Source organism: Schistocerca serialis, chromosome 7, assembly GCF_023864345.2.
Source record: "Schistocerca serialis cubense isolate TAMUIC-IGC-003099 chromosome 7, iqSchSeri2.2, whole genome shotgun sequence".
NCBI classification, from domain to species: Eukaryota; Metazoa; Arthropoda; class Insecta; order Orthoptera; family Acrididae; genus Schistocerca; species Schistocerca serialis.
In genome coordinates, this window is record NC_064644.1 from 408074171 (window position 1) to 408101859 (window position 27689).

Here is a 27689-nt window from a genome sequence, read left to right on the forward strand (position 1 = left end):
GGCATTAAAAATCTTGCGATACACCTCACATGTGCTCATGATGCAAAAATTTCTTGTGCTGTGGCAGTTGAGAAACACTGGTCTGGTCACCAATAATGATATTTGCTTTCTGCTCCACGTATGTTACTCTGTATAGTTTTACAATATCGATGAAAATATAAATTTAATATAATTGTGAATTAATGAATTCAATTATACCATAAAGGTTATGCGATTGTGAAGCCAGTTGCATTGTAAATATAACAACCAACTCAGTTTACGATCTTGTAAGCCCATTGCAGTAGTGCCTATGGAACATAAAATATAATAAATAAATCAATAACTAAATAAAGGAGAGTGTTTAAATCAGTCTAGTACAATACCCATCTGAGCTTAAGCATGTTAATGATGAAAATGTAATGGGATCTCTAATTTTTAATAAATTATGGATTTTCAAACAAATATTTGTATTTATACACTTGGACAAACACAATATAATATGGTAACAAATCACATTCATTTTTAAATAGCATTCTTTATGTGCAGCACAGTCTTCAATTCAGTTTCAGTGGTTAACTTTCAAATATACTTATTACTTAGCCAAATACGAAAATGCTAAACACATTAGCAAATATTTCTGACAATATACCTATGGTCAACACTGTTTGTCATAATGACAATTACACCATATAACATTATAATGAAAATAATTCTTGAAGATTCTTTGACATGAGAGTAGACACTGTAAAACAAAAAATATTTATTTACTTAACTAACAAATACATCAGGTACACAAAAAATAAGACACCCACATATTTTGCACTGTTTACCACAATTTTTCTTTTATTATAAAAATAAGCACCAATATGTATGTGCTCATCTTTGGCATCTGCCTGAAGAGTGTGCAATGTAAATTATTCTGAGCGTTTGAGCTGTGAAGCTTTACAACAAAACTGAAACAGTTACATCTGGAATGTACAATCATTGTATCAATCTTGATACAGGTTACAGTTTAATAAAATATTTCCAATATATACATTAACAAAATTTGTATGTACACAACAAAATATTATTTACATAAATATATGTAGTGGATAAACTATAACAAGTATATATTTCATACATACATTAAACCTCATTGTTTACAATATATACAAATTAAATGCTACTTATGAATAAAGGCAAAGCAAACAATTCACAGTACAATTTACCACTAATTTATTTTCTACTTTAAGACTTTTGTCTTGCTTGAAAGAAAAGATATGAGTTTACAGACTGGACAGAGTCATGAAGATAAAAGACTCTCCATAAAGATGAAGAAGACTCATTACTATAATGAAGAGGTGTGAGATCACATGTAACTGCTAGAAGTTCAAAAAGTAATAATAGTAATAATAATAATAATAATAATAATAATAATAATAATAATAACTGCCCCCTATGCTACACACACTTCCTTCAAACATTTTGCCAAGAGAAGAAAATCTGGACCTTTCTGCTGTTTATCAGAGATCCAACATCCATAGGTTGTGGAGAGTGTTATTTAGTGTCTGAGTGGAAGACTTGTGTAGTTGTAGTTTATTAGTAAATAACAAAACAAAAGGAGCAATGAAGAGAAACTGAAAAGAGCATGTACTGGAGAGAAGGGGAAAGGGCGGGGCTGGGGGGGGGGGGGGGGGGGCATTACAGTGGAGGCATCCATCTATTTTCAGAATATTACGATAACAGTGTAAACTACCAGTTTTTTTTATGGAACTGGCATCTTACATCATGTTAAACAATCACACTCTGCGCTTGGACAATGCCTATAGTAGTATGTTCAAGACACACTGGAAGAACTATAATTCTTGTGAATATTGAAAAATCCTCCTCATGCCACTGCACCAGAAAACAATGAAAATATTAAGTTCCACGTAATTTATCTTATTTTGTAATTTCCTGAAGCTACAATGCAGCATTGGGGCACAGAAGACGACAATGCTCAAACTGAAATAATAACTTCTACAATCTATGAACAAGCAGTCACAAGTACAAAAATAGCAATGTATAAGCTATTCCCTTCACTATTTATCTTATAAAGAGATATCGAATGTGTGTCTTATACATTCATATATTCAATGCACATGCACCAACACTCAAATCTCTCTCTCTCTCTCTCTCTCTCTCTCTCTCTCTCTCTCTCTCACACACACACACACACACAACCACACACACGCACACATGCACAGAGAAAACAAACTTTAACACTTCCTATAGCTTTCTACAAGTGGTGTTATTCATGTGGTCCCCCTACACCTATCCAACTTATGTCAGTTCTCAATACTACCAATGTGCACCATGCTAAAATGCTTCATTTTAAGTTTGATTTTCCATATCTTTATAAAAATAATTTTCTAAGAAAATAAATGTCAAATTATTTGACAATGGAACGTGTTAAGCTTTGCATATTTTCAGAAGACTACAGAAGGAAAAAATACCACCCAGTAACAAATTGGTATATTTTGCAAAGACGGATGTAGTTCGTGATATGTAAAGAAACCTTGTTCAGTGAATTTTTTCCCTTCCAGTTCTCCAATTGAAAGCCTTAAGTCAGTTTGCCTGTAGAAGCCTAAAATATCACACACTGGCATGACTGCAATAGTTTCAGTATATAACAAAGTAACTATGAGAAGTTAACAACAAATCCAGGAACAGAGAGTAGGGCAAATGGATGAAAAATCTGGTGCTTATTATCTGGAATCAGTTCCCATTAAATTTCACAAAACTTGCATTCAAAGGGAGAGTACATAATGTATAGCCACACTGGCATGATTGATAAAAATTTATAAATGGGCATTACAGAGACTACTACAAGTCACAAATCTCTGTCATCTTGCTTACACTACTTTATTTATGTCATGTTTGCCACACGGCAATAGAAAAAAAACTGACTTAAAAGATACATTGAATTTTTTTTTGTTCAGACAATGAACAACAAAATCCAAAGAGCCACAAAGATGAAAGAAAGGCAGTACATTTGGAGAGCACTACGAATCTGATGAACAGAAAGAGTGGTTACTGAACCTGTTTAAAAGGATTACACAACATTTGCATTTGCTGAAATAAGTATTGTATAATACCACACTGAGCCACACGAAATTATCATAATCATATAACATTAGAATAGTACTGTTGCACACAAAATATAAACATCACTGTTCTAGTGGAATACAAAGTTGCATCATCATCATCATCATCATCATCATCATCATCATCAACATGTTCTCCTTAATTTCAAGTTAAATTCTGTTCCACTCTAGATGACTCGTTAATTGAACATTAAAGCTATAGCCAGAACAAATACTCCTTTAATTTAGCTCAGACACCAACACAACAATGTGACAAGAGTTTTATGCATTATTACTGGCCAATAAACTGTTAAGTTCAAAGAATTCAAGGTTATTATGAAGCTGTTGTATACAAAATATCACTAACAATGGAAAAGTTAACCAATAACAGTATTGCTGAAGCACATAAACAAGGTTGGACTTGTAGTTACACTTGTTCCTTAGCACTAACAGGCTACTCAGCATCTCAGTTACATGACAAATAATCTACAAAGAAAATGAAAAGCTGCACTGAAACAATAATACACACACTGTGACAACAGAAAATCCACTGGAGTATCAAGACTCGCATCTAGAGATTTCAGCTTTGATGAGCTACTCCACAATAAAATTTCACATTTCGTCACCAGGTTTCTCTGGTGAAGTGCCCTAACAGAAAACAACATGTTCTTTTCATATATTGCACTGATATTTTCTGTTGTGAAATCACATTTTCTTCTAATTGGCACAGAATAGATGAATTTGTGACTCTTGCATACATATATGAACATTTTATGACTATGAATTTGCTCTGTGAGGCTATATGAATGGAAGTATATCACAGAAAATTTAGGCTCACATTTAATATAAGTTACACAGTATTATTATACGCAGCACAATATTACAAATCAGTATGTTTAACAACTGCTATTTGGACTCTGAAAAGGATTCTTTTCGTATCTGATTTCCTCAAATGTGGCAACATAAAAGCAACAGATGACAATGGCAATCATAAATAAAATTATTATTAACATAATAAATAATTGTACAACAATATCTATATACAATAAATGAACAGTTGTTCAACGTATGATATTGCCATTGCATTCTCTGCTGGATGACAAAGGGGTGCCCACAAGTCTCTAACTGATCAGCTCATAATTACACTGTTGATTTTTACACTGGACATTAACAGGTTTTCACAAAACATTTGTAGGTTTGCAACAATTCTTAGTCACACAGATGCTGCACAAATCACGTTCTGATACTCAACTACTATACAGTTCACCTGCCAGTCAGTTTAATTATTGAGTTCAAAACACAATGCAGAAGACACATTCTTAAGAGGTGATATGTGAATGGAAGCCAAGTATGGAAAGGCCAAGACCCGCATTTAACACTTGTTTGACGAAGAAGTATCCCGATGATGTACCAAGCGTACATTTGTAAACACAGGTCTGATGATAGACTCATTCATTAATCTGCATTTTAACATCGTTACTACATTGCACATATGCTTCAGAAGAATATCAGCTGCACTTATCATCACTGCGGTGGCTGATGGGGCACCTGCGGCTGAGTCTGAAGGTGGGCTGACCGTCGACTAATTCTTGCCCATAGTTTGAGCCCAGGTCAGGGAAGTTTCTCGACATAATTTTCAGGAATAAGGCCTGTCTTTCCATTAAGTGTTCCCTCAAGCCAACCAGGTTCCTGTGATCCTCTTACTGTGAACAAACACAAAATTGGATTCCTTCTTGAAAATCATACATTAATACAGCAAACACACACCCATGCACGCACGCACGCACGCACGCACGCACGCACACACACACACACACACACACACACACACACACACACACACACACACACACACAAGATACATATGTGTCTTATGATTAAAATTCTACATGTCAAATACTCACCAAATAGAATAGATGTTGAAATGCAAACAGGAACCTATGAAGGATAACAACATTATTTTGCCTTCTTTTAAGTCCTCTTTCAGAGCTAACATACAACTGTGCTCCCATCAAGATTAATGATGATAAAGGTCCAGGAATCAGTAAAGTTTTGCAGCAAAATTGCCACATGACAGTGGGTGAATGTATGGGATACATAAAGTGGTGATCTGTGGAGCAAGGAGTTTCGAGCAGGAGGTTATGGGGGTGGACAAGAGCACTGTGTAGGTCGCATGTGTGACAGAATACCACTTGTCAAGGATATTTGACATTTAGGGGGATGGTGGTTGAAGTACTCCCAAAGAAACAGTTTCAGTTTTTTTCAGTCTCAGTTGATACTGAGCAAGAGAGAGGGAATTCCTTTGTGGCTGATAAGTATGCCACAGGAGCAGAAGTGTATGGGGACAGAAATCTGTTTATGGACAAGGACATAACTGAAACTTCCTGGCAGATTAAAACTGTGTGCCCAACTGAGACTTGAACTCGGGACCAATCCCGGGATTGGAATGACTCCTTACACTCTCCCTTAAAACCCACATCCTTTCGTCTTTCCCTCTCCTTCCCCCTTTCCTGATGAAGCAACTGTTGGTTGCGAAAGCTTGAATTTTGTGTGTATGTTTGTGTATCTATCAACCTGCCAGCACTTTCGTTTGGTAAGTCTATATAAATTAATAGAGGGAAACATTCCACATGGGAAAAAATATCTAAAAACAAAGATGTTGTGACTTACCAAACGAAAGTGCTGGCATGTCAATAGACACACAATCAAACACAAACATACACACAAAATTCACCATTACACCAACAATCTGACAACAGCTTTCGCATCCCGCAACTACCCTTCCGACCTGGTACAAAAGCAAATAACCAGAGCCACTTCCTCATCCCCTCAAACCCAGAATCCCCCACAGAAGAACCACAAAAGTGCCCCACTTGTGACAGGATACTTTCCGGGACTGGACCAGACTCTGAATGTGGCTCTCCAGCAGGGATACGACTTCCTCAAATCCTGCCCCCCTGAAATGAGATCCATCCTTCATGAAATCCTCCCCACTCCACCATGAGTGTCTTTCCGCCATCCACCTAACCTTCGTAACCTGTTAGTTCATCCCTATGAAATCCCCAAACCACCTTCCCTACCCTCTGGCTCCTATCCTTGTAACCGCCCCCAGTGTAAAACCTGTGCACCCTCCCACCAGTGCACCCTCCCACCACCACCTACTCCAGTCCTGTAACCCTGAAGGTGTACACGATCAAAGGCAGAGCCACATGTGAAAGCACCCACGTGATTTACCAACTGACCTGCCTACACTGTGATGCATTCTATGTGGGAATGACCAGCAACAAACTGTCCATTCGCATGAATGGACACAGGCAGACAGTGTTTGTTTGTAATGAGGATCACCCTGTGGCTAAACATGCCTTGGTGCACGGTCAGCACATCTTGGCACAATGTTACACCGTCCGGGTTATCTGGATACTTCCCACCAACACCAACCTATCCGAACTCCGGAGATGGGAACTTGCTCTTCAATATATCCTCTCTTCCCGTTACCCACCAGGCCTCAATCTCCGCTAATTTCAAGTTGCCGCCACTCACACCTCACCTGTCATTCAACATCATCTTTGCCTCTGCACTTCCGCCTCGACTGACATCTCTGCCCAAACTCTTTGTCTTTAAATATGTCTGCTTGTGTCTGTATATGTGTGGATGGATATGTGTGTGTGTGTGTGTGTGTGTGTGTGTGTGTGTGTGTGCGCGCGCGCGAATGTACACCAATCCTTTTTTCCCCCCTAAGGTAAGTCTTTCCGCTCCCGGGATTGGAATGACTCCTTACCCTCTCCCTTAAAACCCACTTCCTTTCATCTTTCCCTCTCCTTCCCTCTTTCCTGATGAGGCAACAGTTTGTTGCGAAAGCTTGAATTTTGTGTGTATGTATGTGTCTGTTTGTGTTTCTATCGACCTGCCAGCACTTTCGTATGGTAAGTCACATCATCTTTGTTTTTAAATATATATATATATTATTACAAGTTTTGCAGCTTGCAAAAAGAGAATGTAATGAGAATCCAACAAGTGTTCTTTATTATGTTTGGCTCAAATCTGTGAGTGCCTGTAATTCACTTATAAATGGTATTATCAATTTGAAAGCACTATCTTTGTAAAGGGAAGAAAATGTGATGTCCAAGAATGTCTGAACCACATATTGAATATATGACAGTGTTGTGCTATGTGGATCACCTTTTCAATTTGTACCACTAGCTTCAATAAAAAGGCATGACATTACTATTATTTGAAATTTTTTCATCTGTTATTGTTAAAACAGTGGCAGCTCGGGTACGACCGATTGTAACTGCAGCAATTTTGTCACAGTTTTTACTTGTGTGTGTGTGTGTGTGTGTGTGTGTGTGTGTGTGTGTGTGTGTGAGACACACACAGTGTGCATCATGATTGTAGAGAAGCTGCATGGCTTGGTACAAAATGAGGCATGTCGAAGACTGAAATAAATTCAGTTTTATATGAACACCTAGCTGTGAAAAAAATCTCTTCCTTATGGGTTCTGCACAATTAGGGAAAATCACAATAAATTTTAAGGAGGAAATGCAAAATACATAAATACAAGGGTGGTGTGAAAGGTTCTTGGAATCACCAAGAGAGGTCAGCACTAGTACAATGAGTTGTTCACGTGATATTCATTGGAATTGCCTGTGTACACAGATGGGATCAAGGCACTGGAACATCATTGGACCAAGTGCATTAATCTACATGAAGACTAATTTGAAAAATAAAAAAGTTTCATTGATGCAAGTACTTTTTTTCTATTCCATTCCGAGAAATTTACAAACCACCCTCGCGATATGGCAACAGGAGACAAAACCAGGGCAGAAATCAACTGTTTGGCTATTCCAAGATGAACCAAAAATAAAAAAAGCAGTGTATTAGTGAAGAACTTCCAAGAAAATCATCACCTGTTTCTTTGGTTTACATGGCTTGTTGCAATCACTACATTCAAGGACTGAACAACTGTTAATGCTAAATGATATACTACAATTTGTTTGGTGCCAGTGAATTCAAGAAAAAAAAAACATAAAATGTTGCATTGTTCCTCATCTTAACAATGCCAGTTGTCACACAGCATGTTGAACAATTGATTATTTGACATTGAAAAAGATTGAATTAATGACACTTTACCCATTATGACCTGATTTATCAGTTAACAGCTTATTATTGTTTCATTGTATCAAACAAAAAGTATGTCTGGACAGTGATTTTAATCACCCCGAGCAGCTATTGAATCTTTCCAAAACCGTGTTTTTGAGGTATGAATAAAAGATGGGAAAACATTTTTCAATGCTGGTTTCAATGTATGCGAAAGTGTATACATTTTAAAATGAATATTTTAAGAAACAATAAAATGATTTAACCACATAAACTTTTACAATGAATTTGTTGTACAAACTGTCCATGAGGCACCTGTTGCATTATTTCTCTATGGAAACCAGATGTTGTCAAAAGTTTGGATTTTCATAGATAATTAATGTCACAAGTGTGCAGAAGTTTATACAACACAATGATTTGTACAATTTTTCTCTTTAATTATTTTTGTAGAAGTTTAAAAGACAGTTCTTACAGTTCAAAGAATGTGTTTTGAAAGCTAGCAGGGAATAAGAATTTCCAATGGCGTCTAGCAAAGGGTTTTAGGGAAACAACTGCAAGTCTTTCGAACTACAAGGGTCATTCACAAAGTAAGTTTCGTTTCCTTTTCTATCCGCGGCAGCACCACTATCACAGTTCTGAGCATGCGAGGCAGTTACTCTGACTCAATGAGAAGACGTACACCATTTTCAGATCGTTGCTGCCGACGTTTGCTTTGTAATGCTTCTTTATAATGTCAGCCCTAATTGAAAAAGCCGCCGTGTGTGAAATCAGATCTGTGATTCGTTTTATAAATGCAAAAAAAGTTAAACCAAAGGAAATTAATTGGCAAATATGCGAGGTTTACGGACAAAATGCTATGAGTGATTCAATGGTTAGAAGATGGAATGTCCCATGTGTCTAGCGCCCATTACCATTCCCCGTTCAATGTCTACTATTTCCCGTTGCGCAGCCATAATCATGACGGAAACCTTTTCACATGCAGCACCTGGATAGAAATGACAGCTGCGCCATTACACTGTCCTTTTATACCTGACATGTGTGATATACGAGGGTCGTCCATGAAATAAGTTCAGTTTCTGTTCAATGAAGGACATGATCAAGTGCATGATGAAGAACAAATTGCACGTCCATCTGTGATTACTGATGAACTGGTTCACACAACTGAAGAGAAAATTTAGCACAACCATAAGTTTACACTTAGTGCCCTTGCTATGGAAGTTCCGCAAACCTCATGATCACTAATTCATGAAATTGTTACTGAGAAACTGAAATTTCGGAAACTTTGCTCATGTTAGGTATCATAAATTCTTACTGAACAACACAAAAAACAACGGATGGGCAATGAACTTCAGTTTTTGACACGCTAACAGGAAGAAGGCGATGGTTTACTTTCTTGGATAGTCACGGGGGATGAAACTTGGGTATCGTACGACACCCCTGAAACAAAACAGCAATCAATGGAATGGAGGCACACTTCATCCCCAACAAAGGTTAAGCCTAAGCAAATGTTAACACCTCGAAAAGTCATGTGCACAATTTTTTGGCACAGAAAAGGTATTTTGCTGATTGACACCAAACAATCAATGCACATGGTTACTGTGAGACCATTAAGAGATTGCGCCGTGCCGCAGCATTTTCAATTATGACTGACATTATAAAGAAGCACAACAAACCACGTCGACAGCAGTGATCTGAAAATGGCGTACATGGCTTCTCCTTGAGTCAGAGTAACTGCCGCGCATGCTCAGAACTGTGATCGTAGTGCTGCCACGGATAGGAATAGAGATGGAACTTACTTTGTGGACGACCTTCATATTTACGGCTACTACCAATTTCTACAGTGCAAGCAAGAGCTGCTTTTGTTTACTGCAGCACCATGGCTAGCATTTCTTATCTTCATTTCCTCAACTGCAAGACAATCTCGAGAACTTCAATAGAAAAATGTACCTCCCCATTGATACAGATGTTTACCGGACTGACCAAATGTTGCAGACTCAACTGCTGGATTAGTCATAGGCAACTAGAAGCAGTTTGTTTGTTCTTGGATCCAGATTCACCCAATCTGGTGTTTTGTAAATTGTACATTGCAGCAGTGCTACTTGTATACTATTGAAATACTACCTGCAAAACAGCTCTTGCAAATATTGCTTGAAGGTAAAATGTTAAAGATTAAAAGTTGCCTAACAACCTGTAGAAAGATAATGGAATGTGCATATGTAGAATTCAGGCATATTGTCTCATCTTTTTATATCCCTTGTGACGACTCACCACCCGTGCTATAAAGTGAGTTGTTATCTTTACTCCTTTTATTACTTGCATTACGCCCGAGACTTTCCCCTATCACACAATAATTGAGCAATTACAACACAATGTTCTTACGCACATTCACAAAGTAAGTTTCGTTTCTTTTTCTATCCGCGGCAGCACCACTATCACAGTTCTGAGAATGCGAGGCAGTTACTCTGACTCAATGAGAAGACGTACACCATTTTCAGATCGTTGCTGCCGACGTTTGCTTTGTAGTGCTTCTTTATAATATCAGCCGTAATTGAAAATGCCGCCGTGTGTGAAATCAGGTCTGTGATTCGTTTTATAAATGCAAAAAAAGTTAAACCAAAGGAAATTAATTGGAAAGAAAATTTCTTCATTCCTCAGTTTCTGGCATCTTCACCAGAATGAATACAATTAAATTTTCTATAATTCAAATTTCACTCCTATATATTTTGAAGCATTAATTGTGGTGCCATATGTTGCTCCTAATCTAAATACCACAGCTATGCTGTTTCCACTATAATTTTTCTAAACTGTCATTCTGTAGACTATGTTCCAAAATGCACAGATGCAAAGCCTTCATGGTTAAAAATTTAAGGTAGCTACTTGATTATCCTCGGCAAATATTTTAACCTAGCTGTTAATAAAGTGCAGACATTGAACTCACCATTAGTGATAATCTGGTTAGGTTCAAATGAAAGTTCTCCATCGTTCTCTCCTTGGCAAGCATACAATGTACGAACTCTCCTGCAAGAAACGACAATATACTCTGAGAAAACATCACTGTATTTTATTATACATTTGTCATCACTCTTTTCATGAACTATTTTACACACACACACACACACACACACACACACACACACGCAGAGAGAGAGAGAGAGAGAGAGAGAGAGAGAGAGAGAGAGAGAGAGAGCTGAATTAAGTCTCATTTCTCAAAACATTCATAATATTTGACTGACTTGGAGAATATGAGAACAATAAAAACATTCCGAGAGCAGTAACATGTTAGAAAGAGACTGAAGCATGAAAACACTACTCACATATCCTGAGGTGGCCGGTAAACTGCTGTGTAATTTCCATGCAGTGTTCCTCCTGAAACAATGATAGTATTGACAAATAATTAACATAACTGCTGAGACTGTAATGTGACAATATGGATGTGTTTTGACTTGTAAAAAAATCATTTCTCTCCCCTATCTTTCAGAAAAAATAAATCTGTATCTTAATTTTGGAACACATCATGTGAATGTACCAGTACACGTCAAAAATTGTACTTACTCTTTCTAAAAGTAACGAGCTATATTAGTTCATGAAATTGGGCAAAAATATGTATAACTCAAGAATATCCACACAACTGGACAGCAGGTGTTGGTGGAATATCTGTGGAAGGATAATCTACAGCTGGAAGTGGAAGAAAGGAATAGTTATTTTTGAGACATTGAAGTAAGCAGGTATATCATGTCACTTGCATAGTTACAGTGTCCTGCAAATATAGTTGCATTTGTATACAAGGAGCCATCTTGTGAAGTAACTAGCTAAGGGACAGTCGAGTGGCAGGTTCCTGAACAAACAATTTGTTCAGAATCAGTCAACATCAATCCAAAGGGTCCTACTCTCACATCAAGAATATGCACCATAGTCACTGTCTTACAATCTTGTCACATATGCTGAATCAAATTTTAGAAATAATGAACTTCGGAGGCATTGAGAATTCGCAAGAATTTTCCATTATTTTTGGAATTATATTTTGAAATAATTACAGTTTTGTTCAAACTTTATACATAATCCTTCATTAATCAACATTTCAAAATTTATTTACTACTATGAACCCAGTTTCGGCTAAAAAGCTGTCCATCTTCAGATCTGAATTTTTACAGAAAATTGCACATGAGGGAGAGTAGGGTGAAACAAACAGTCATTATGACAAACAATATGCAAAGTCAGTACATACCAAATATGACAAACTCTGTCAAGCTGGTAGGATTGATTGATTGACTGAGTGATTCGGGGGAGGGGACCAAACAGCGAGGCCATCGGTCCCACTGGATTAGGGAAGGATGGGTAAAGAAGTCATCTGTGCCCTTTTAAAGGAACCATCCCGGCACTTGCCTGAAGCAATTTTGGGAAATCACGGAAAACCGAGTTCAGGATGGTCATCGAGGGTTTGAACCATCGTCCTCCCAAATGAGAGCCCAGCAAAAGCAAGTAGGAGACACAGTGTCATCAATAAATTACATACTTCTGTTTAACAGCATTCATAACCCATAGCTCAACCTCATTCAACATTTATAGCTAGATGAACATTAATATAAACTTCATGTAAAAATATACAAATCAAATAAGAAATATGACCCATTGTGTCACTATACCATTACATGGATGAAGCCATATGACCCACCCCTGATCTAATCTGCCCAGTGGATTAACAATGACTGTCAGTGTGCCAACCAGCCAGGATGCGTTTTTCAGGCAGTTTCCCACATTGCACTAGGTGAATACTATGCTGATACCTAAATCTTGTCTTAGTTTACACAATCTGCAAACATTTAGAAAACTTTCATGCTCACTTTCACATAAATAACACTACACACGGACAACTGGGGGAGAGGGTGGGAACACTACACACGGACCGAGTTAGAAAACTGCTGCGGAAGCAAAGGGAACTTCACAGCAAATATAAACATAGCCAAAGCCTTACAGAAAAACAAAAATTACGCAAAGCGAAATGTAGTGTGAGGAGGGCTATGCGAGAGGCATCAATGAATTCGAAAGTAAAGTTCTATGTACTGACTGGGAAGAAAATCCTAAGAAATTTTGGTCTTATGTCAAAGCGGTAGGTGGATCAAAACAAAATGTCCAGACACTCTGTGACCAAAATGGTACTGAAACAGAGGATGACAGACTAAAGGCCGAAATACTAAACGTCTTTTTCCAAAGCTGTTTCAGAGAGGAAGACTGCACTGTAGTTCCTTCTCTAGATTGTTGCACAGATGAGAAAATGGTAGATATTGACGACAGAGGGCTAGAGAAACAATTGAAATCTCTCAAAAGAGGAAAGGCCGCTGGACATGATGGGATACCAGTTCGATTTTACACAGAGTATGCAAAGGAACTTGCCCCACTTCTTGCAGCGGTGTACCGTAGGTCTCTAGAAGAGCATAGTGTTCCAAAGGATTGGAAAAGGGCACAGGTCATCCCCGTTTTCAAGAAGGGACGTTGAACAGATGTGCAGAACTATAGACCTATATCTCTAACATCGATCAGTTGTAGAATTTTGGAACACATATTATGTTACAGTATAATGACTTTTCTGGAGACTAGAAATCTACTATGTAGGAAGCAGCATGGGTTTCGAAAAAAAACAGTCGTGTGAAACTCAGCTCGCACTATTCGTCCACGAGACTCAGAGGGCCATAGACACAGGTTCACAGGTAGATAACATGTTTCTTGACTTCTGCAAGGCGTTCGATACAGTTCCCCACAGTCGTTTAATGAACAAAGTAAGAGCATATGGACTATCAGACCAATTGTGTGATTGGATTGAAGAATTCCTAGATAACAGAACGCAGCATGTCATTCTCAATGGAGAGAAGTCTTCCAAAGTAAGAGTGATTTCAGGTGCGCAGCAGGGGAATGTCGTAGGACCGTTGCTATTCACAATATACATAAATGACCTTGTGGATGACATCGGAAGTTCACTGAGGCTTTTTGCGAATGATGCTGTGGTATATCGAGAGGTTGTAACAATGGAAAATTGTACTGAAATGCATGAGGATCTGCAGTGAATTGACGCATGGTGCACGGAATGGCAATTGAATCTCAATGTAGACAAGTGTAATGTGCTGCGAATACATAGAAAGATAGATCCCTTATTATTTAGCTACAAAATAGCAGGTCAGCAACTGGAAGCAGTTAATTCCATAAATTATCTGGGAGTACGCATTACGAGTGATTTAAAATGGAATGATCATATAAAGTTGATCGTTGGTAAAGCAGATGCCAAAATGAGATTCATTGCAAGAATCCTAAGGAAATGCAATCCGAAAACAAAGGAAGTAGGTTCAGTACGCTTGTTCGCCCACTGCTTGAATACTGCTCAGCAGTGTGGGATCCGTACCAGATAGGGTTGACAGAAGAGACAGAGAAGATCCAACGGAGAGCAGCACACCTCATTACAGGATCATTTAGTAATCGCGAAAGTGTTGCGGATATGACAGATAAACTCCAGTGGAAGACCCTGCAGGAGAGATGCTCAGTAGCTCGGTACGGGCTTTTGTTGAAGTTTCGAGAACATACCTCCACCGAAAAGTCAAGCAGTATATTGCTCTCTCCTACGTATATCTCGCGAAGAGACCATGAGGATAAAATCAGAGAGATTAGAGGCCACACAAAAGCATACCAACAATCCTTCTTTCCATGAACAATACGAGACTGGAATAGAAGGGAGAACCGATAGAGGCACTCAAGGTATCCTCCGCCACACACCGTCAGGTGGCTTGCGGAGTATTGATGTAGATGTAGATGTAGACAACTAGGGGAGAGGGCGGGGTACACACATTCTGTCCCGTGGGGAGGGGGATGGGGTTTTACCGGGTGGCAACAGGAAGGGCATCCGTTCACTCCTTAAACGATCCATCCTAAATCCATTCATAAACCTGTCATCCCTGCACCAATGTGGGCTACAGGCATAACGAGAAGAATATGAAGCAGGCTGACACCACGTAATTCTTATCCAAATGTGAGAGATCACCGTACAAATTGTATCAGCTAGTATACACATATTGAGAGTGTATATAAAAAAGTATTTGACAAATTTATCACTGTCACATAGCACCAGTGAGTAACAGAGTACTATGTCCATGTCATAGCAGGCTGAGTAGCAGCACTGACTGATGTTACATGATGGGCTTAGAGAAAAACTCCGTTTAGAATATATTAACTGAAGCAAAATAATTGAAAATTACAATTGTAAAAATCTGTATATGACGAATACAGAATATAACAGTAATAATAATAATAATAATAATAATAATAAAATACGTAGAGAACCCCAGATAACAACATTCAGTACAATGGAAACATACATTCATTTTCCAAAGTGACAAAATGCCACTAGATGGTATATAATTTTTTATACAATGTAATTCAGAACAACAAAATTTGTATTATAAATGACATTAAGCAATTAGGCATAACCAATCTAAAGCATTTAACTATCCAGTATTAAAGGATATAAAACCGTATGTAAGTTAGGCATGAATCTGAGACCCACTTGCTTTATTCTACGAATGTAAGATAATGGCATAGGCAATTTGGGGGCATATGAATGGATGTATGCCAGTATTCATAACAACAATATTCACATAGTGAGTACAATATTCACATAGTGAGTACTACATAGTTCAAAGGCACTTATAAAACTTATGCATAATTTGAAACATAACTCACAATTCATAGCCTAACGAATCACAAGCCTTCACAGCATTAACAGTTGTAAATCAACACAATACAGAAACCAGTAGACACTAGGATGCAAGTATCATATCTACTAGAATATAACTAAAAACAAAGATGATGTAACTTACCAAAAACGAAAGCGTTGGTATGTTGATAGAGCCACTAACAAACACAAACACACACACACAAAATTCAAGCTTTTGCAACCCACGGTTGCTTCATCAGGAAAGATGGAAGGAGAGGGAAAGACGAAAGGATGTGGGTTTTAAGGGAGAGGGTAAGGAGTCATTCCAATGCCGGGAGCGGAAAAACTTACCTTAGGGGGAAAAAGGGACAGGTTTACACTCGCACTCACACGTGCGCGCCCACACACACACACACACACACACACACACACACACACACACACACACACATCCATCCGCACATATACAGACACAAGCAGACATCTTAAAATCCACATCCTTTCGTCTTTCCCTCACCTTCCCTCTTTCCTGATGAAGCAACCGTGGGTTGCGAAAGCTTGAATTTTGTGTGTGTGTTTGTGTTTGTTAGTGTCTCTATCAACATACCAATGCTTTCGTTTCGTAAGTTACATCATCTTTGTTTTTAGATATATTTTTGCCACATGGAATGTTTTCCTCTATTATATTCTACTAGAATATAATATGTACAAAAGCCATAACAAATCAAATTTTCATATGCAGCACACACATGTATGAAGATATCTGGCAGGAACGTGCCCTATCAAAGCAACAAAAAAAATATTAATGTTATACGACAGTGCATGAAACATACAAATTATAACAATGGTTCCATTACAAGGAACAAAACTGGTCAGCAGCTTACGCTCAAATGAAGATAACAATAATATAGTGTAAATTTTTATTCATAAGTAAATGAATGAAGATATACTCAACAAGACCAATAAAAATGCTTAAACTAGGCACAACAAAAAGTCTGTTCTAGATTAAATAATATTTGAAATTTATATATGTAAGAAATAACACCTGATGTATAATGAAAACATAATATTTGTCTTAATACTAATGTGTTAGTGGGTAGTAGCCCGATGTCTACATGAATAGTAGACATACCACAAAGTGGTTGTAATTAAAGTGAAGTTACTCACAGAGGTCCAGTGTGGGCTGTAATTATCACATGGCAGTGAAACTTGGTATATGCAACTGTGTTAATGCAGTACCCATTTATGCTTTGGAGGAGGAGGGGAGGGGGGTGTCACTGGCGCCAGAGCAGTTCCAATTTTGGCTACCAGGTGCAAATTTGTCGCTGTAAAACATCTCATTGACGTCTCACGTGTTCAAATTGAATGAATCGTGTATGAGGCAATCAATAATAAAACCAACATCATGCTTTTCTCACTTGTTTGACCTTTTCTGCCCACTACCATTCCCAATCCATTACATATGGAAACATATCTGTACATCTTCTTTGCATTCACAGCACCAGATTTTCACCTTGTTATCAAAATTGGAAGTGTTTCTTTTGCAGCGTAAATTGGTTCTGCATTAATGCATCAGAATATTACCAGGTTTTGCTGCCATATAGTAATTACAGTCCACACTGGACCTCTGTGGGTAAGTTCACTTTAAGTATAACCACTCAGTAGTAGCAGCTGTACAACAGTGCAAAAAGTCACGGCTATTGAATGTCAAATATGACGCCTTTACTAGAAGATAAATTGTCATCCTGGCTACCTGCCAGAAAACATCACAGGACAATCTCATACAATGAGTGGCTTAATATTCAGGCAATAGTACATTAAAATATACATACATACAGACATGCAATAAAGTAACTGCTGTACAAGGACACTTTAGTATTAAAGAATAGTAACTACTCTCTCTTGGCAGAAATATTTCATAAGTGTGTCCAGAATGAGGAGATCACTCAGGGAATGCCACGAAAACATTCCCCAGACCATAACACTCTCTCCTCCAGCATAGACCCTTCCAACGATTATTGCAGGATGTTTCCTTGCAGTCCTGTGTAGCATAAAATGTGATTCATCTGGAAAGGCCACCTGTTGCCAACCAGTAGACGTACAGCTGTGGTAATGGCCTTTAAGTTTCAGCCTTCATCACCAATGAACCAGGTGCCTGGAGAGGAAGTCCTTAAGCAGCAACATTCGCTGAATGAGGAACCACTGTTGACATGCCCTTGGTTCATCTGAGTGATCAGTTACTCAAAAGTTGAGCATCTATTTGCCCCTACATCTCTCTGCAGCCAGTGTTCACCCCTGTCATCTATGGCTTGTGATACAACTCAGTTGCCTCGGTGCTGGTTTTGGACAGCGCCATTATGCCATGCATGGTACACTTTAACCACAGTGGCACAAGAACAGTTTACACCCTTGGTCCAAAAAACAACAATCATGCCCTTTTGGACATCCGATAAATCGCTCCGTATCTGCAACACGACAACAACGGTGCTATTTTCCACATCCCCCCTGACAAGTTTTACTTACCCTCCACTGCTATTGCTGCTACCTGCCATCTGTGGTTGGTTATTGCACAATGACGTCCAACATAGGTGGTGGTCATATTAATGTAACTGAACAATGTATTTAAAATGATGCCCAAGTTTTACAAGTGCCTCAAATTATATAATATTCACTATGTGAACAATGTTGTTATGAATGCTGTCACACAATCCATTCATACACTTCTCAACTGCCTATGCCATTAACTTACATTCTGACAATGAAGCAAAGTGGGTCTCAGTTCATACCTCACTTACGTATGATTTTATATCCTTTAATATTGGATGCTTCAATGCTTCAGATTAGTTACAAGTAATAGCTTAGTGTTATGATAATATAGGTTTTGTTATTATTATTCTGAATTACATTACATGCCATCTATTGGTATCTTGTCACTTTGAAATACAAGTGTATGTTACACTTATGCTGCCTGTTGTTATTTGGGCTTCTCCACTTCTTTAACTAAAATTATTATTATAACATTCTGTATACATCATTAATTGGTTCATACAACCATTCTTCTGCTTGAATTAATGTACTATAAATGCAGTGACACCTACTGGCAAGTAGTTCTCCTGTAAGCTCTAGCACATAACATCAGTCAGTTTTCTGCCTGCCCTGACACAGGTATATTTTTCAGTTACTTACTGAAGCTAGGTGACAGGGGATATATGTGTCTAATACTTTGTGATATGCACTCTTCATACATGGATACTAGCTGATACAATGTTCTTGTGCAACATGTACAATGATCTCTCACATTCAGGGATGAATTACGTGGTACAGCGACACACTGTACCCTATTTTCTATTTATTTGTATATTTTTAAACAATGTTTATATTAATGTCCACCAAACAATGGAAAATCCAAGATGAAATGTAACAAATTATGAAAAAGAAAGTTGCTACTCACCATTTAGCAGATATGCTGAGTCGCAGATAGAGGGAAAAAAATAGTCACACTCTTTCTGTTGTGCGACTCAGCATCGCTGCTTCATGGTAAGTAGCAACTTTCTTTTTCATAATATTGTTAATGTTCATCAATCTGTACATGTACAATAAGGTTGTGCTATGAATGCTGTTAAGAACAAGCATGTAGTTAACTGATGACAATGTGTCTCTTACCGGCTTGCCAATGCAGCAATCTTTGTCATATTTGGTATGTACTGACTTTGCATAACCTTTGTCATAATGACAGTTTATCACATACTAATCTCCCTCATGTGTAATTGCGTAATTTTCTATAAAGTTTCAGACTTGAAGATGGCTAGGTGTTTTAGCCGAAAAACTATTTAGCGTAATTCAAATAAATTTTGCAGTCTTGGCTAATACAGGATTATTTATGAGAATATGTAATTTTTACATTTATATGTTGGTTATCTCCAACCTGACTATGTCAGAAAACAATAGAAAATATCTCCAATTAAACTGCAATGTAAAGTAATAATGTTGCTCTTAAGTAGAAAGAGTGATCAGAGATTAATTAACAATTCCTTCAATGCATATTACTGACAGTAAAAGTAAACTCAAATTATATAACTCATTTTTTCTAATATTTAAATTTTGGGCTGATTTAATTTTGCGTGAGGGTCTTGCTTGTTTAGTGTGTAATATTGTGGTGTTGAATCACTGTTGTTCTACTAACCATCTGTGCAGATAGCAAGTGATCCGGAACATAATTTTAGTCATCCTGATTAAAAATTGGAAAAAATCCCACAAAAACTTTGATTGTGGAGCAACACACTTCCATAGTCAGCTAGTTCAATCAGATCCTAGAAGTGCAGAACTTTTCACTTAGTAAAAAGATAGATGATAACTCTGAAGCCTGACGCCAATCCGGGGGTGAGGGTCAATGAACTACCTCCTTCTGAGTGTGGCATTACTTGTCATGTAACATTAATTCTTCAACTTTTTTTTTGTTTCTGTTATCTATGTGTCCCCCCCCCCCCCCCCCCCATGAACCATGGACCTTGCCGTTGGTGGGGAGGCTTGCGTGCCTCAGCGATACAGATAGCCGTACCGTAGGTGCAACCACAACGGAGGGGTATCTGTTGAGAGGCCAGACAAACGTGTGGTTCCTGAAGAGGGGCAGCAGCCTTTTCAGTAGTTGCAAGGGCAACAGTCTGGATGATTGACTGATCTGGCCTTGTAACAATAACCAAACCGGCCTTGCTGTGCTGGTACTGCGAACGGCTGAAAGCAAGGGGAAACTACAGCCGTAATTTTTCCCGAGGGCATGCAGCTTTACTGTATGATTACATGATGATGGCGTCCTCTTGGGTAAAATATTCCGGAGGTAAAATAGTCCCCCATTCGGATCTCCGGGCGGGGACTACTCAAGAGGATGTCGTTATCAGGAGAAAGAAAACTGGCGTTCTACGGATCGGAGCGTGGAATGTCAGATCCCTTAATCGGGCAGGTAGGTTAGAAAATTTAAAAAGGGAAATGGATAGGTTGAAGTTAGATATAGTGGGAATTAGTGAAGTTCGGTGGCAGGAGGAACAAGACTTCTGGTCAGGTGAATACAGGGTTATAAACACAAAATCAAATAGGGGTAATGCAGGAGTAGGTTTAATAATGAATAGGAAAATAGGAATGCGGGTAAGCTACTACAAACAGCATAGTGAACGCATTATTGTGGCCAAGATAGATACGAAGCCCACGCCTACTACAGTAGTACAAGTTTATATGCCAACTAGTTCTGCAGATGACGAAGAAATTGAAGAAATGTATGATGAAATAAAAGAAATTATTCAGATTGTGAAGGGAGACGAAAATTTAATAGTCATGGGTGACTGGAATTCGAGTGTAGGAAAAGGGAGAGAAGGAAACATAGTAGGTGAATATGGATTGGGGGACAGAAATGAAAGAGGAAGCCGCCTGGTCGAATTTTGCACAGAGCACAACATAATCATAACTAACACTTGGTTTAAGAATCATGAAAGAAGGTTGTATACATGGAAGAACCCTGGAGATACTAAAAGGTATCAGATAGATTATATAATGGTAAGACAGAGATTTAGGAACCAGGTTTTAAATTGTAAGACATTTCCAGGGGCAGATGTGGACTCTGACCACAATCTATTGGTTATGACCTGTAGATTAAAACTGAAGAAACTGCAAAAAGGTGGGAATTTAAGGAGATGGGACCTGGATAAACTAAAAGAACCAGAGGTTGTACAGAGATTCAGGGAGAGCATAAGGGAGCAATTGACAGGAATGGGGGAAATAAATACAGTAGAAGAAGAATGGGTAGCTTTGAGGGATGAAGTAGTGAAGGCAGCAGAGGATCAAGTAGGTAAAAAGACGAGAGCTAGTAGAAATCCTTGGGTAACAGGAGAAATATTGAATTTAATTGATGAAAGGGGAAAATATAAAAATGCAGTAAGTGAAGCAGGCAAAAAGGAATACAAACGTCTCAAAAATGAGATCGACAGGAAGTGCAAAATGGCTAAGCAGGGATGGCTAGAGGACAAATGTAAGGATGTAGAGGCCTATCTCACTAGGGGTAAGATAGATACCACCTACAGGAAAATTAAAGAGACCTTTGGAGATAAGAGAACGACTTGTATGAATATCAAGAGCTCAGATGGAAACCCAGTTCTAAGCAAAGAAGGGAAAGCAGAAAGGTGGAAGGAGTATATAGAGGGTCTATACAAGGGCGATGTACTTGAGGACAATATTATGGAAATGGAAGAGGATGTAGATGAAGATGAAATGGGAGATATGATACTGTGTGAAGAGTTTGAGAGAGCACTGAAAGACCTGAGGCGAAACAAGGCCCCCGGAGTAGACAATATTCCATTGGAACTACTGACGGCCGTGGGAGAGCCAGTCCTGACAAAACTCTACCATCTGGTGAGCAAGATGTATGAAACAGGCGAAATACCCTCAGACTTCAAGAAGAATATAATAATTCCAATCCCAAAGAAAGCAGGTGTTGACAGATGTGAAAATTACCGAACTATCAGCTTAATAAGTCACAGCTGCAAAATGCTAACACGAATTCTTTACAGACGAATGGAAAAACTAGTAGAAGCCAACCTCGGGGAAGATCAGTTTGGATTCCGTAGAAAAACTGGAACACGTGAGGCAATACTGACCTTACGACTTATCTTAGAAGAAAGATTAAGGAAAGGCAAACCTACGTTTCTAGCATTTGTAGACTTAGAGAAAGTTTTTGACAATGTTGACTGGAATACTCTCTTTAAAATTCTAAAGGTGGCAGGGGTAAAATACAGGGAGCGAAAGGCTATTTACAATTTGTACAGAAACCAGATGGCAGTTATAAGAGTCGAGGGACATGAAAGGGAAGCAGTGGTTGGGAAGGGAGTAAGACAGGGTTGTAGCCTCTCCCCGATGTTGTTCAATCTGTATATTGAGCAAGCAGTAAAGGAAACAAAACAAAAATTCGGAGTAGGTATTAAAATTCATGGAGAAGAAATAAAAACTTTGAGGTTCGCCGATGACATTGTAATTCTGTCAGAGACAGCAAAGGACTTGGAAGAGCAGTTGAATGGAATGGACAGTGTCTTGAAAGGAGGATATAAGATGAACATCAACAAAAGCAAAACAAGGATAATGGAATGTAGTCTAATTAAGTCGGGTGATGCTGAGGGAATTAGATTAGGAAATGAGGCACTTAAAGTAGTAAAGGAGTTTTGCTATTTGGGGAGCAAAATAACTGATGATGGTCGAAGTAGAGAGGATATAAAATGTAGGCTGGCAATGGCAAGGAAAGCGTTTCTGAAGAAGAGAAATTTGTTAACATCCAGTATAGATTTAAGTGTCAGGAAGTCATTTCTGAAAGTATTCGTATGGAGTGTAGCCATGTATGGAAGTGAAACGTGGACGATAAATAGTTTGGACAAGAAGAGAATAGAAGCTTTCGAAATGTGGTGCTACAGAAGAATGCTGAAGATTAGATGGGTAGATCACATAACTAATGAGGAAGTATTGAATAGGATTGGGGAGAAGAGAAGTTTGTGGCACAACTTGACCAGAAGAAGGGATCGGTTGGTAGGACATGTTCTGAGGCATCAAGGGATCACCAATTTAGTATTGGAGGGCAGCGTGGAGGGTAAAAATCGTAGAGGGAGACCAAGAGATGAATACACTAAGCAGATTCAGAAGGATGTAGGTTGCAGTAGGTACTGGGAGATGAAAAAGCTTGCACAGGATAGAGTAGCATGGAGAGCTGCATCAAACCAGTCTCAGGACTGAAGACCACAACAACAACAACAACAACATCTATGTCCCTCATTTTTAACAATCATCATCTTCCTCTGTGCCACCAGTAAGCTGCCGAAACTGAGTCATTGGGCACAACTCCATGTTTGAAGTAGTAAAAACAGAACTCATTATGCTACCTCCTGCAAAGTCCATCCCTAACTTTATAATGCCTGGATACGATGAAGAGTAATATTCTGATTTTAACTGGAACATGAAAATGTGGAATCATTGAAAGCATTTATCTGCACCATTTTAATGTTACATACCTCTCTTATTCTTCTGTGGTGAGTCTTGGACGTGGACCAGGCTACCACTTCCATCCCTCACAGAGACAGGCAAAGTTTCTGTTGAACTGCTCATGCTGACATCCAAGCGTTCAGGACTACCTAATGACAAAATATGAGCACACAATATAAGAAGTTTATTTAGTTAGTTAAAATCAGACTGTTCTATCATTTGGCTTCATTATTTTATACAAATAAAATTGGAATGAAAATGGATGCACACAAATTACACAAATTTTTGCATGGGGAGAATTCAGTGATGTGCAATATAAATTTACATCAACTCTCAACTTGGATAACAATAATCAGCTTGTTACATGAAAAACATATGCTGTAGAAATTCCAATTTGTAGCTCTTTTCTGCCATTTACTGGGCACAGCAAAACAGTAGTTTTATTTTAAACTTTCTAGTCTTTTCTCAATTTTTATCAACTATGACAAGTAGTAGTAGACACACGAGACCCAAGAAAGATACTGTTTCTGCTATATATTAGTGTGGCAGTGGGCACTGCATACTATTCATCACATTACTCATTTTATCACACCTCTATGGTTCTCCTCTCAAAATAAGAAAAAGAATTATATTTAGTCGATGACAGAAAAAACATGTTTCATCAGGGCATTTGCATAAATCACTTAACTGCATGTTGGTCATCCTTAGGCATGCAAAACAATTGTTGTTTGTAATGGCAAGGAACCTGTTGGTCACTCCTATGTGGCCAGAGGTACATAGCATGATACCCAAGGTACAATTCAAACTATTCCGTCAGATTATGGGGAGACAGCATGTGAATTTTGAACAGGTGCTTTGGAACAAACAGAATGTCTTCCCTAGGATTAATATTTGGCAGTTTTGGGAAACAAGAAATCAAATTAAATTAACAATTTTGCTCATGAAACCACAGTGGCATTTTAATTGTATTAACTGTGGGTTCTTCGTGAAACATTGTGATTTAAGCAAACAAACACTGTTTTTGGCCTTGTTTCACTATTATTCATGTTACTGCACAGCCTTGGTTTTGAGTTATAAGCCCATTTTCAAGTACATTATTACTTCCCAAAGATGATAATGCACACATAAACATGGTGACAAGGCAAAGATAATTGTCTCAACTTCTTAAGGTATCGTTCGATAGCTTAATGTAAAATTGTTTAACAATTTACATACGTAATTACATAATTCAGCAATTACCCTGACACGACAGGACTAAAGTTATGCACCAGCCAAGAACTTTTTAACTACGATGGACTGGGGCCTTAAGTTTTCCCTCTATCCTGGGGTTGTGATTTCATCTAAAATAGGTGAATAATTGAATTGGGTTTGCTCATTTTTAATTTCTAAAATTTCTAATTGGTTGAGTTTAGCCCCCTTTTCCTCTGTGTGTAAAACCTGTACATCTATTATGCATTTGTGGTTATTTTTCAGTCAGTGTTCTGCAAAGGCTGAATCAGGCTTCTTCAATCTCCAGCTTAAGCCTGGTGCAGCTTGACCTCCCCATCTGTCCAATGGAGCAAGACCCGACACTCACGCCATGTGATTATATAAACCCCATTTTTTGTTATGGCTTTTGCATTGAACAAGCAACTACCTATTGTCTAAGGGACATAGAAAAACACAAAGAAAGCCTTTGCCTTCAAAATGTTACTTATCCTCTTGGATGTTTTTCCCATAAAAGGTTACCTGCACCATTTCTTTTCCAGTCTGTGTTTTTTTATCGGGGACAGTAGGGACCTGGTTTGCTTCTTTATCTTTTTACCTAAAATTTTATCAATGATGTGGGGTTAAAAATCATTGTTTGTGGCTATTGCTTTTATTGTGTTAAGTTCCTGGTCAAAGTCTTCTTGGCACATAAGGATAGAAATGAGACAATGGATGTTGTGGTGGAATGCTGCATGTTTATAGGTTCTAGGATGTTGGAGGAAGCAGGGATGAATCATCTTTTCAGTAAATTTTATTAAATTTAAGGCTGCTGCCTTTATATTTAAGCTGATTTCCAGGAAATTTATGCTCCCCCCCCCCCCCCCCCCAACTCCATGCTGACCTTTATATCAGTGTGCCACTGGTTCATATCTTACAACCTATAAACATGCAGCATCCCCCCACATGATCCACTGTCTCCTTTCTATCCACATGTCCCAAGAAGATTCTGACCAGGAACTTTAATGACTTTAACCTCAACATGACTGCTAAAATTTTAGGTAAAAAGATGAAGAAGCAAGCCAGATCCATGCTGTCCAAAATGAAAAACACAGACAAACTGGAAAAGAAATGGCGCAGATTACCATCTATAGGGAAAACATCAAATACGATAAATAACATTTTGAAGGCAAAGGGTTTCTTGGTGTTTTTCTATGTCCCTCAGACAATAGGTAGTTGCTTGTTCAATGCAAAAGACAAACAACCAGCCATCACAAAAAGTGGAGTTTATAAAATCATATGCCGCGGGTGTCAGTCTTGCTACATTGGACAGATGGGAAGATCACTCTGCACCAGGCTTAAAGAACATTACAGAAGCTGGATATTGAAGAAGCCTGATTCAGCCTTTGCAGAACATTGACTGCACAATAAGCGCAAATACATAATAGACGTACAAGTCTTAACACACAGAGGAAAAGGGGGCTAAACTCAACCAATTAGAAATTATAGAATTTAAAAGACAGATGTTTATATCCCCACACCTATTATTAAATTGTTGTTGTTGTTGTTGTTGTGGTCTTCAGTCCTGAGGCTGGTTTGATGCAGCTCTCCATGCTACTCTATCCACGCTGCCCTCCAATACTAAATTGGTGATCCCTTGATGCCTCAGAACATGTCATACCAACCGATCCTTTCTTCTAGTTAAGTTGTGCCACAAACTTCTCTTCTCCCCAATCCTATTCAATACCTCCTCATTAGTTATGTGATCTACCCATCTAATCATCAGCATTCTTCTGTAGCACCACATTTCGAAAGCTTCTATTCTCTTCTTGTCCAAACTAGTTATCGACCATGTTTCACTTCCATACATGGCTATGCTCCATACAAATACTTTCAGAAATGACTTCCTGACACTTAAATCAATACTCGATGTTAACAAATTTCTCTTCTTCAGAAACGCTTTCCTTGCCATTGCCAGTCTACATTTGATATCCTCTCTACTTCGACCATCATCAGTTATTTTGCTCCCCAAATAGCAAAACTCCTTTACTACTTTAAGTGTCTCACTTCCTAATCTAGTTCCCTCAGCATCACCCGACTTAATTCGACTACATTCCATTATCCTCGTTTTGCTTTTGTTGATGTTCATCTTATACCCTCCTTTCATGACACTGTCCATTCCGTTCAGCTGCTCTTCCAAGTCCTTTGCTGTCTCTGACAGAATTACAATGTCATCGGCGAACCTCAAAGTTTTTATTTCTTCTCCATGGATTTTAATACCTACTCCGAATTTTTCTTTTGTTTCCTTCACTGCTTGCTCAATATACCCCTCGGCTCTTATACCTGCCATCTGGTTTCTGTACAAATTGTAAATAGCCTTGCGCTCCCTGTATTTTACCCCTGCCACCTTCAGAATTTGAAAGAGAGTATTCCAGTCAACATTGTCAAAAGCTTTCTCTAAGTCTACAAATGCTAGAAACATAGGATTGCCTTTCCTTAATCTATTTTCTAAGATAAGTCGTAGGGTCAGTATCACCTCACGTGTTCCAACATTTCTACGGAATCCAAACTGATCTTCCCCAAGGTCGGCTTCGACCAGTTTTTCCATTCGTCTGTAA

The 27689-nt window shown here is 38.4% G+C and overlaps 1 protein-coding gene across 2 annotated transcripts in view; it reads right to left on the bottom strand.

Moving 5' to 3' along the window:
• Nucleotides 1–2121: 2121 nt before the first annotated feature.
• The window catches only part of LOC126412342 (rho GTPase-activating protein 10), a 571369-nt gene continuing 545801 nt past the window's right edge, over nucleotides 2122–27689 (bottom strand). For both annotated transcript variants that reach the window (XM_050081890.1, XM_050081891.1), the window contains 4 exons: nucleotides 23916–24035; nucleotides 11498–11549; nucleotides 11122–11201; nucleotides 2122–4789 (listed from right to left, as the gene is read on the bottom strand). In XM_050081890.1, the coding sequence (XP_049937847.1) occupies nucleotides 4698–4789; nucleotides 11122–11201; nucleotides 11498–11549; nucleotides 23916–24035 (344 nt within the window). In that variant the 3' untranslated portion in view covers nucleotides 2122–4697. The remainder of the gene's footprint in view (nucleotides 4790–11121; nucleotides 11202–11497; nucleotides 11550–23915; nucleotides 24036–27689) is intronic.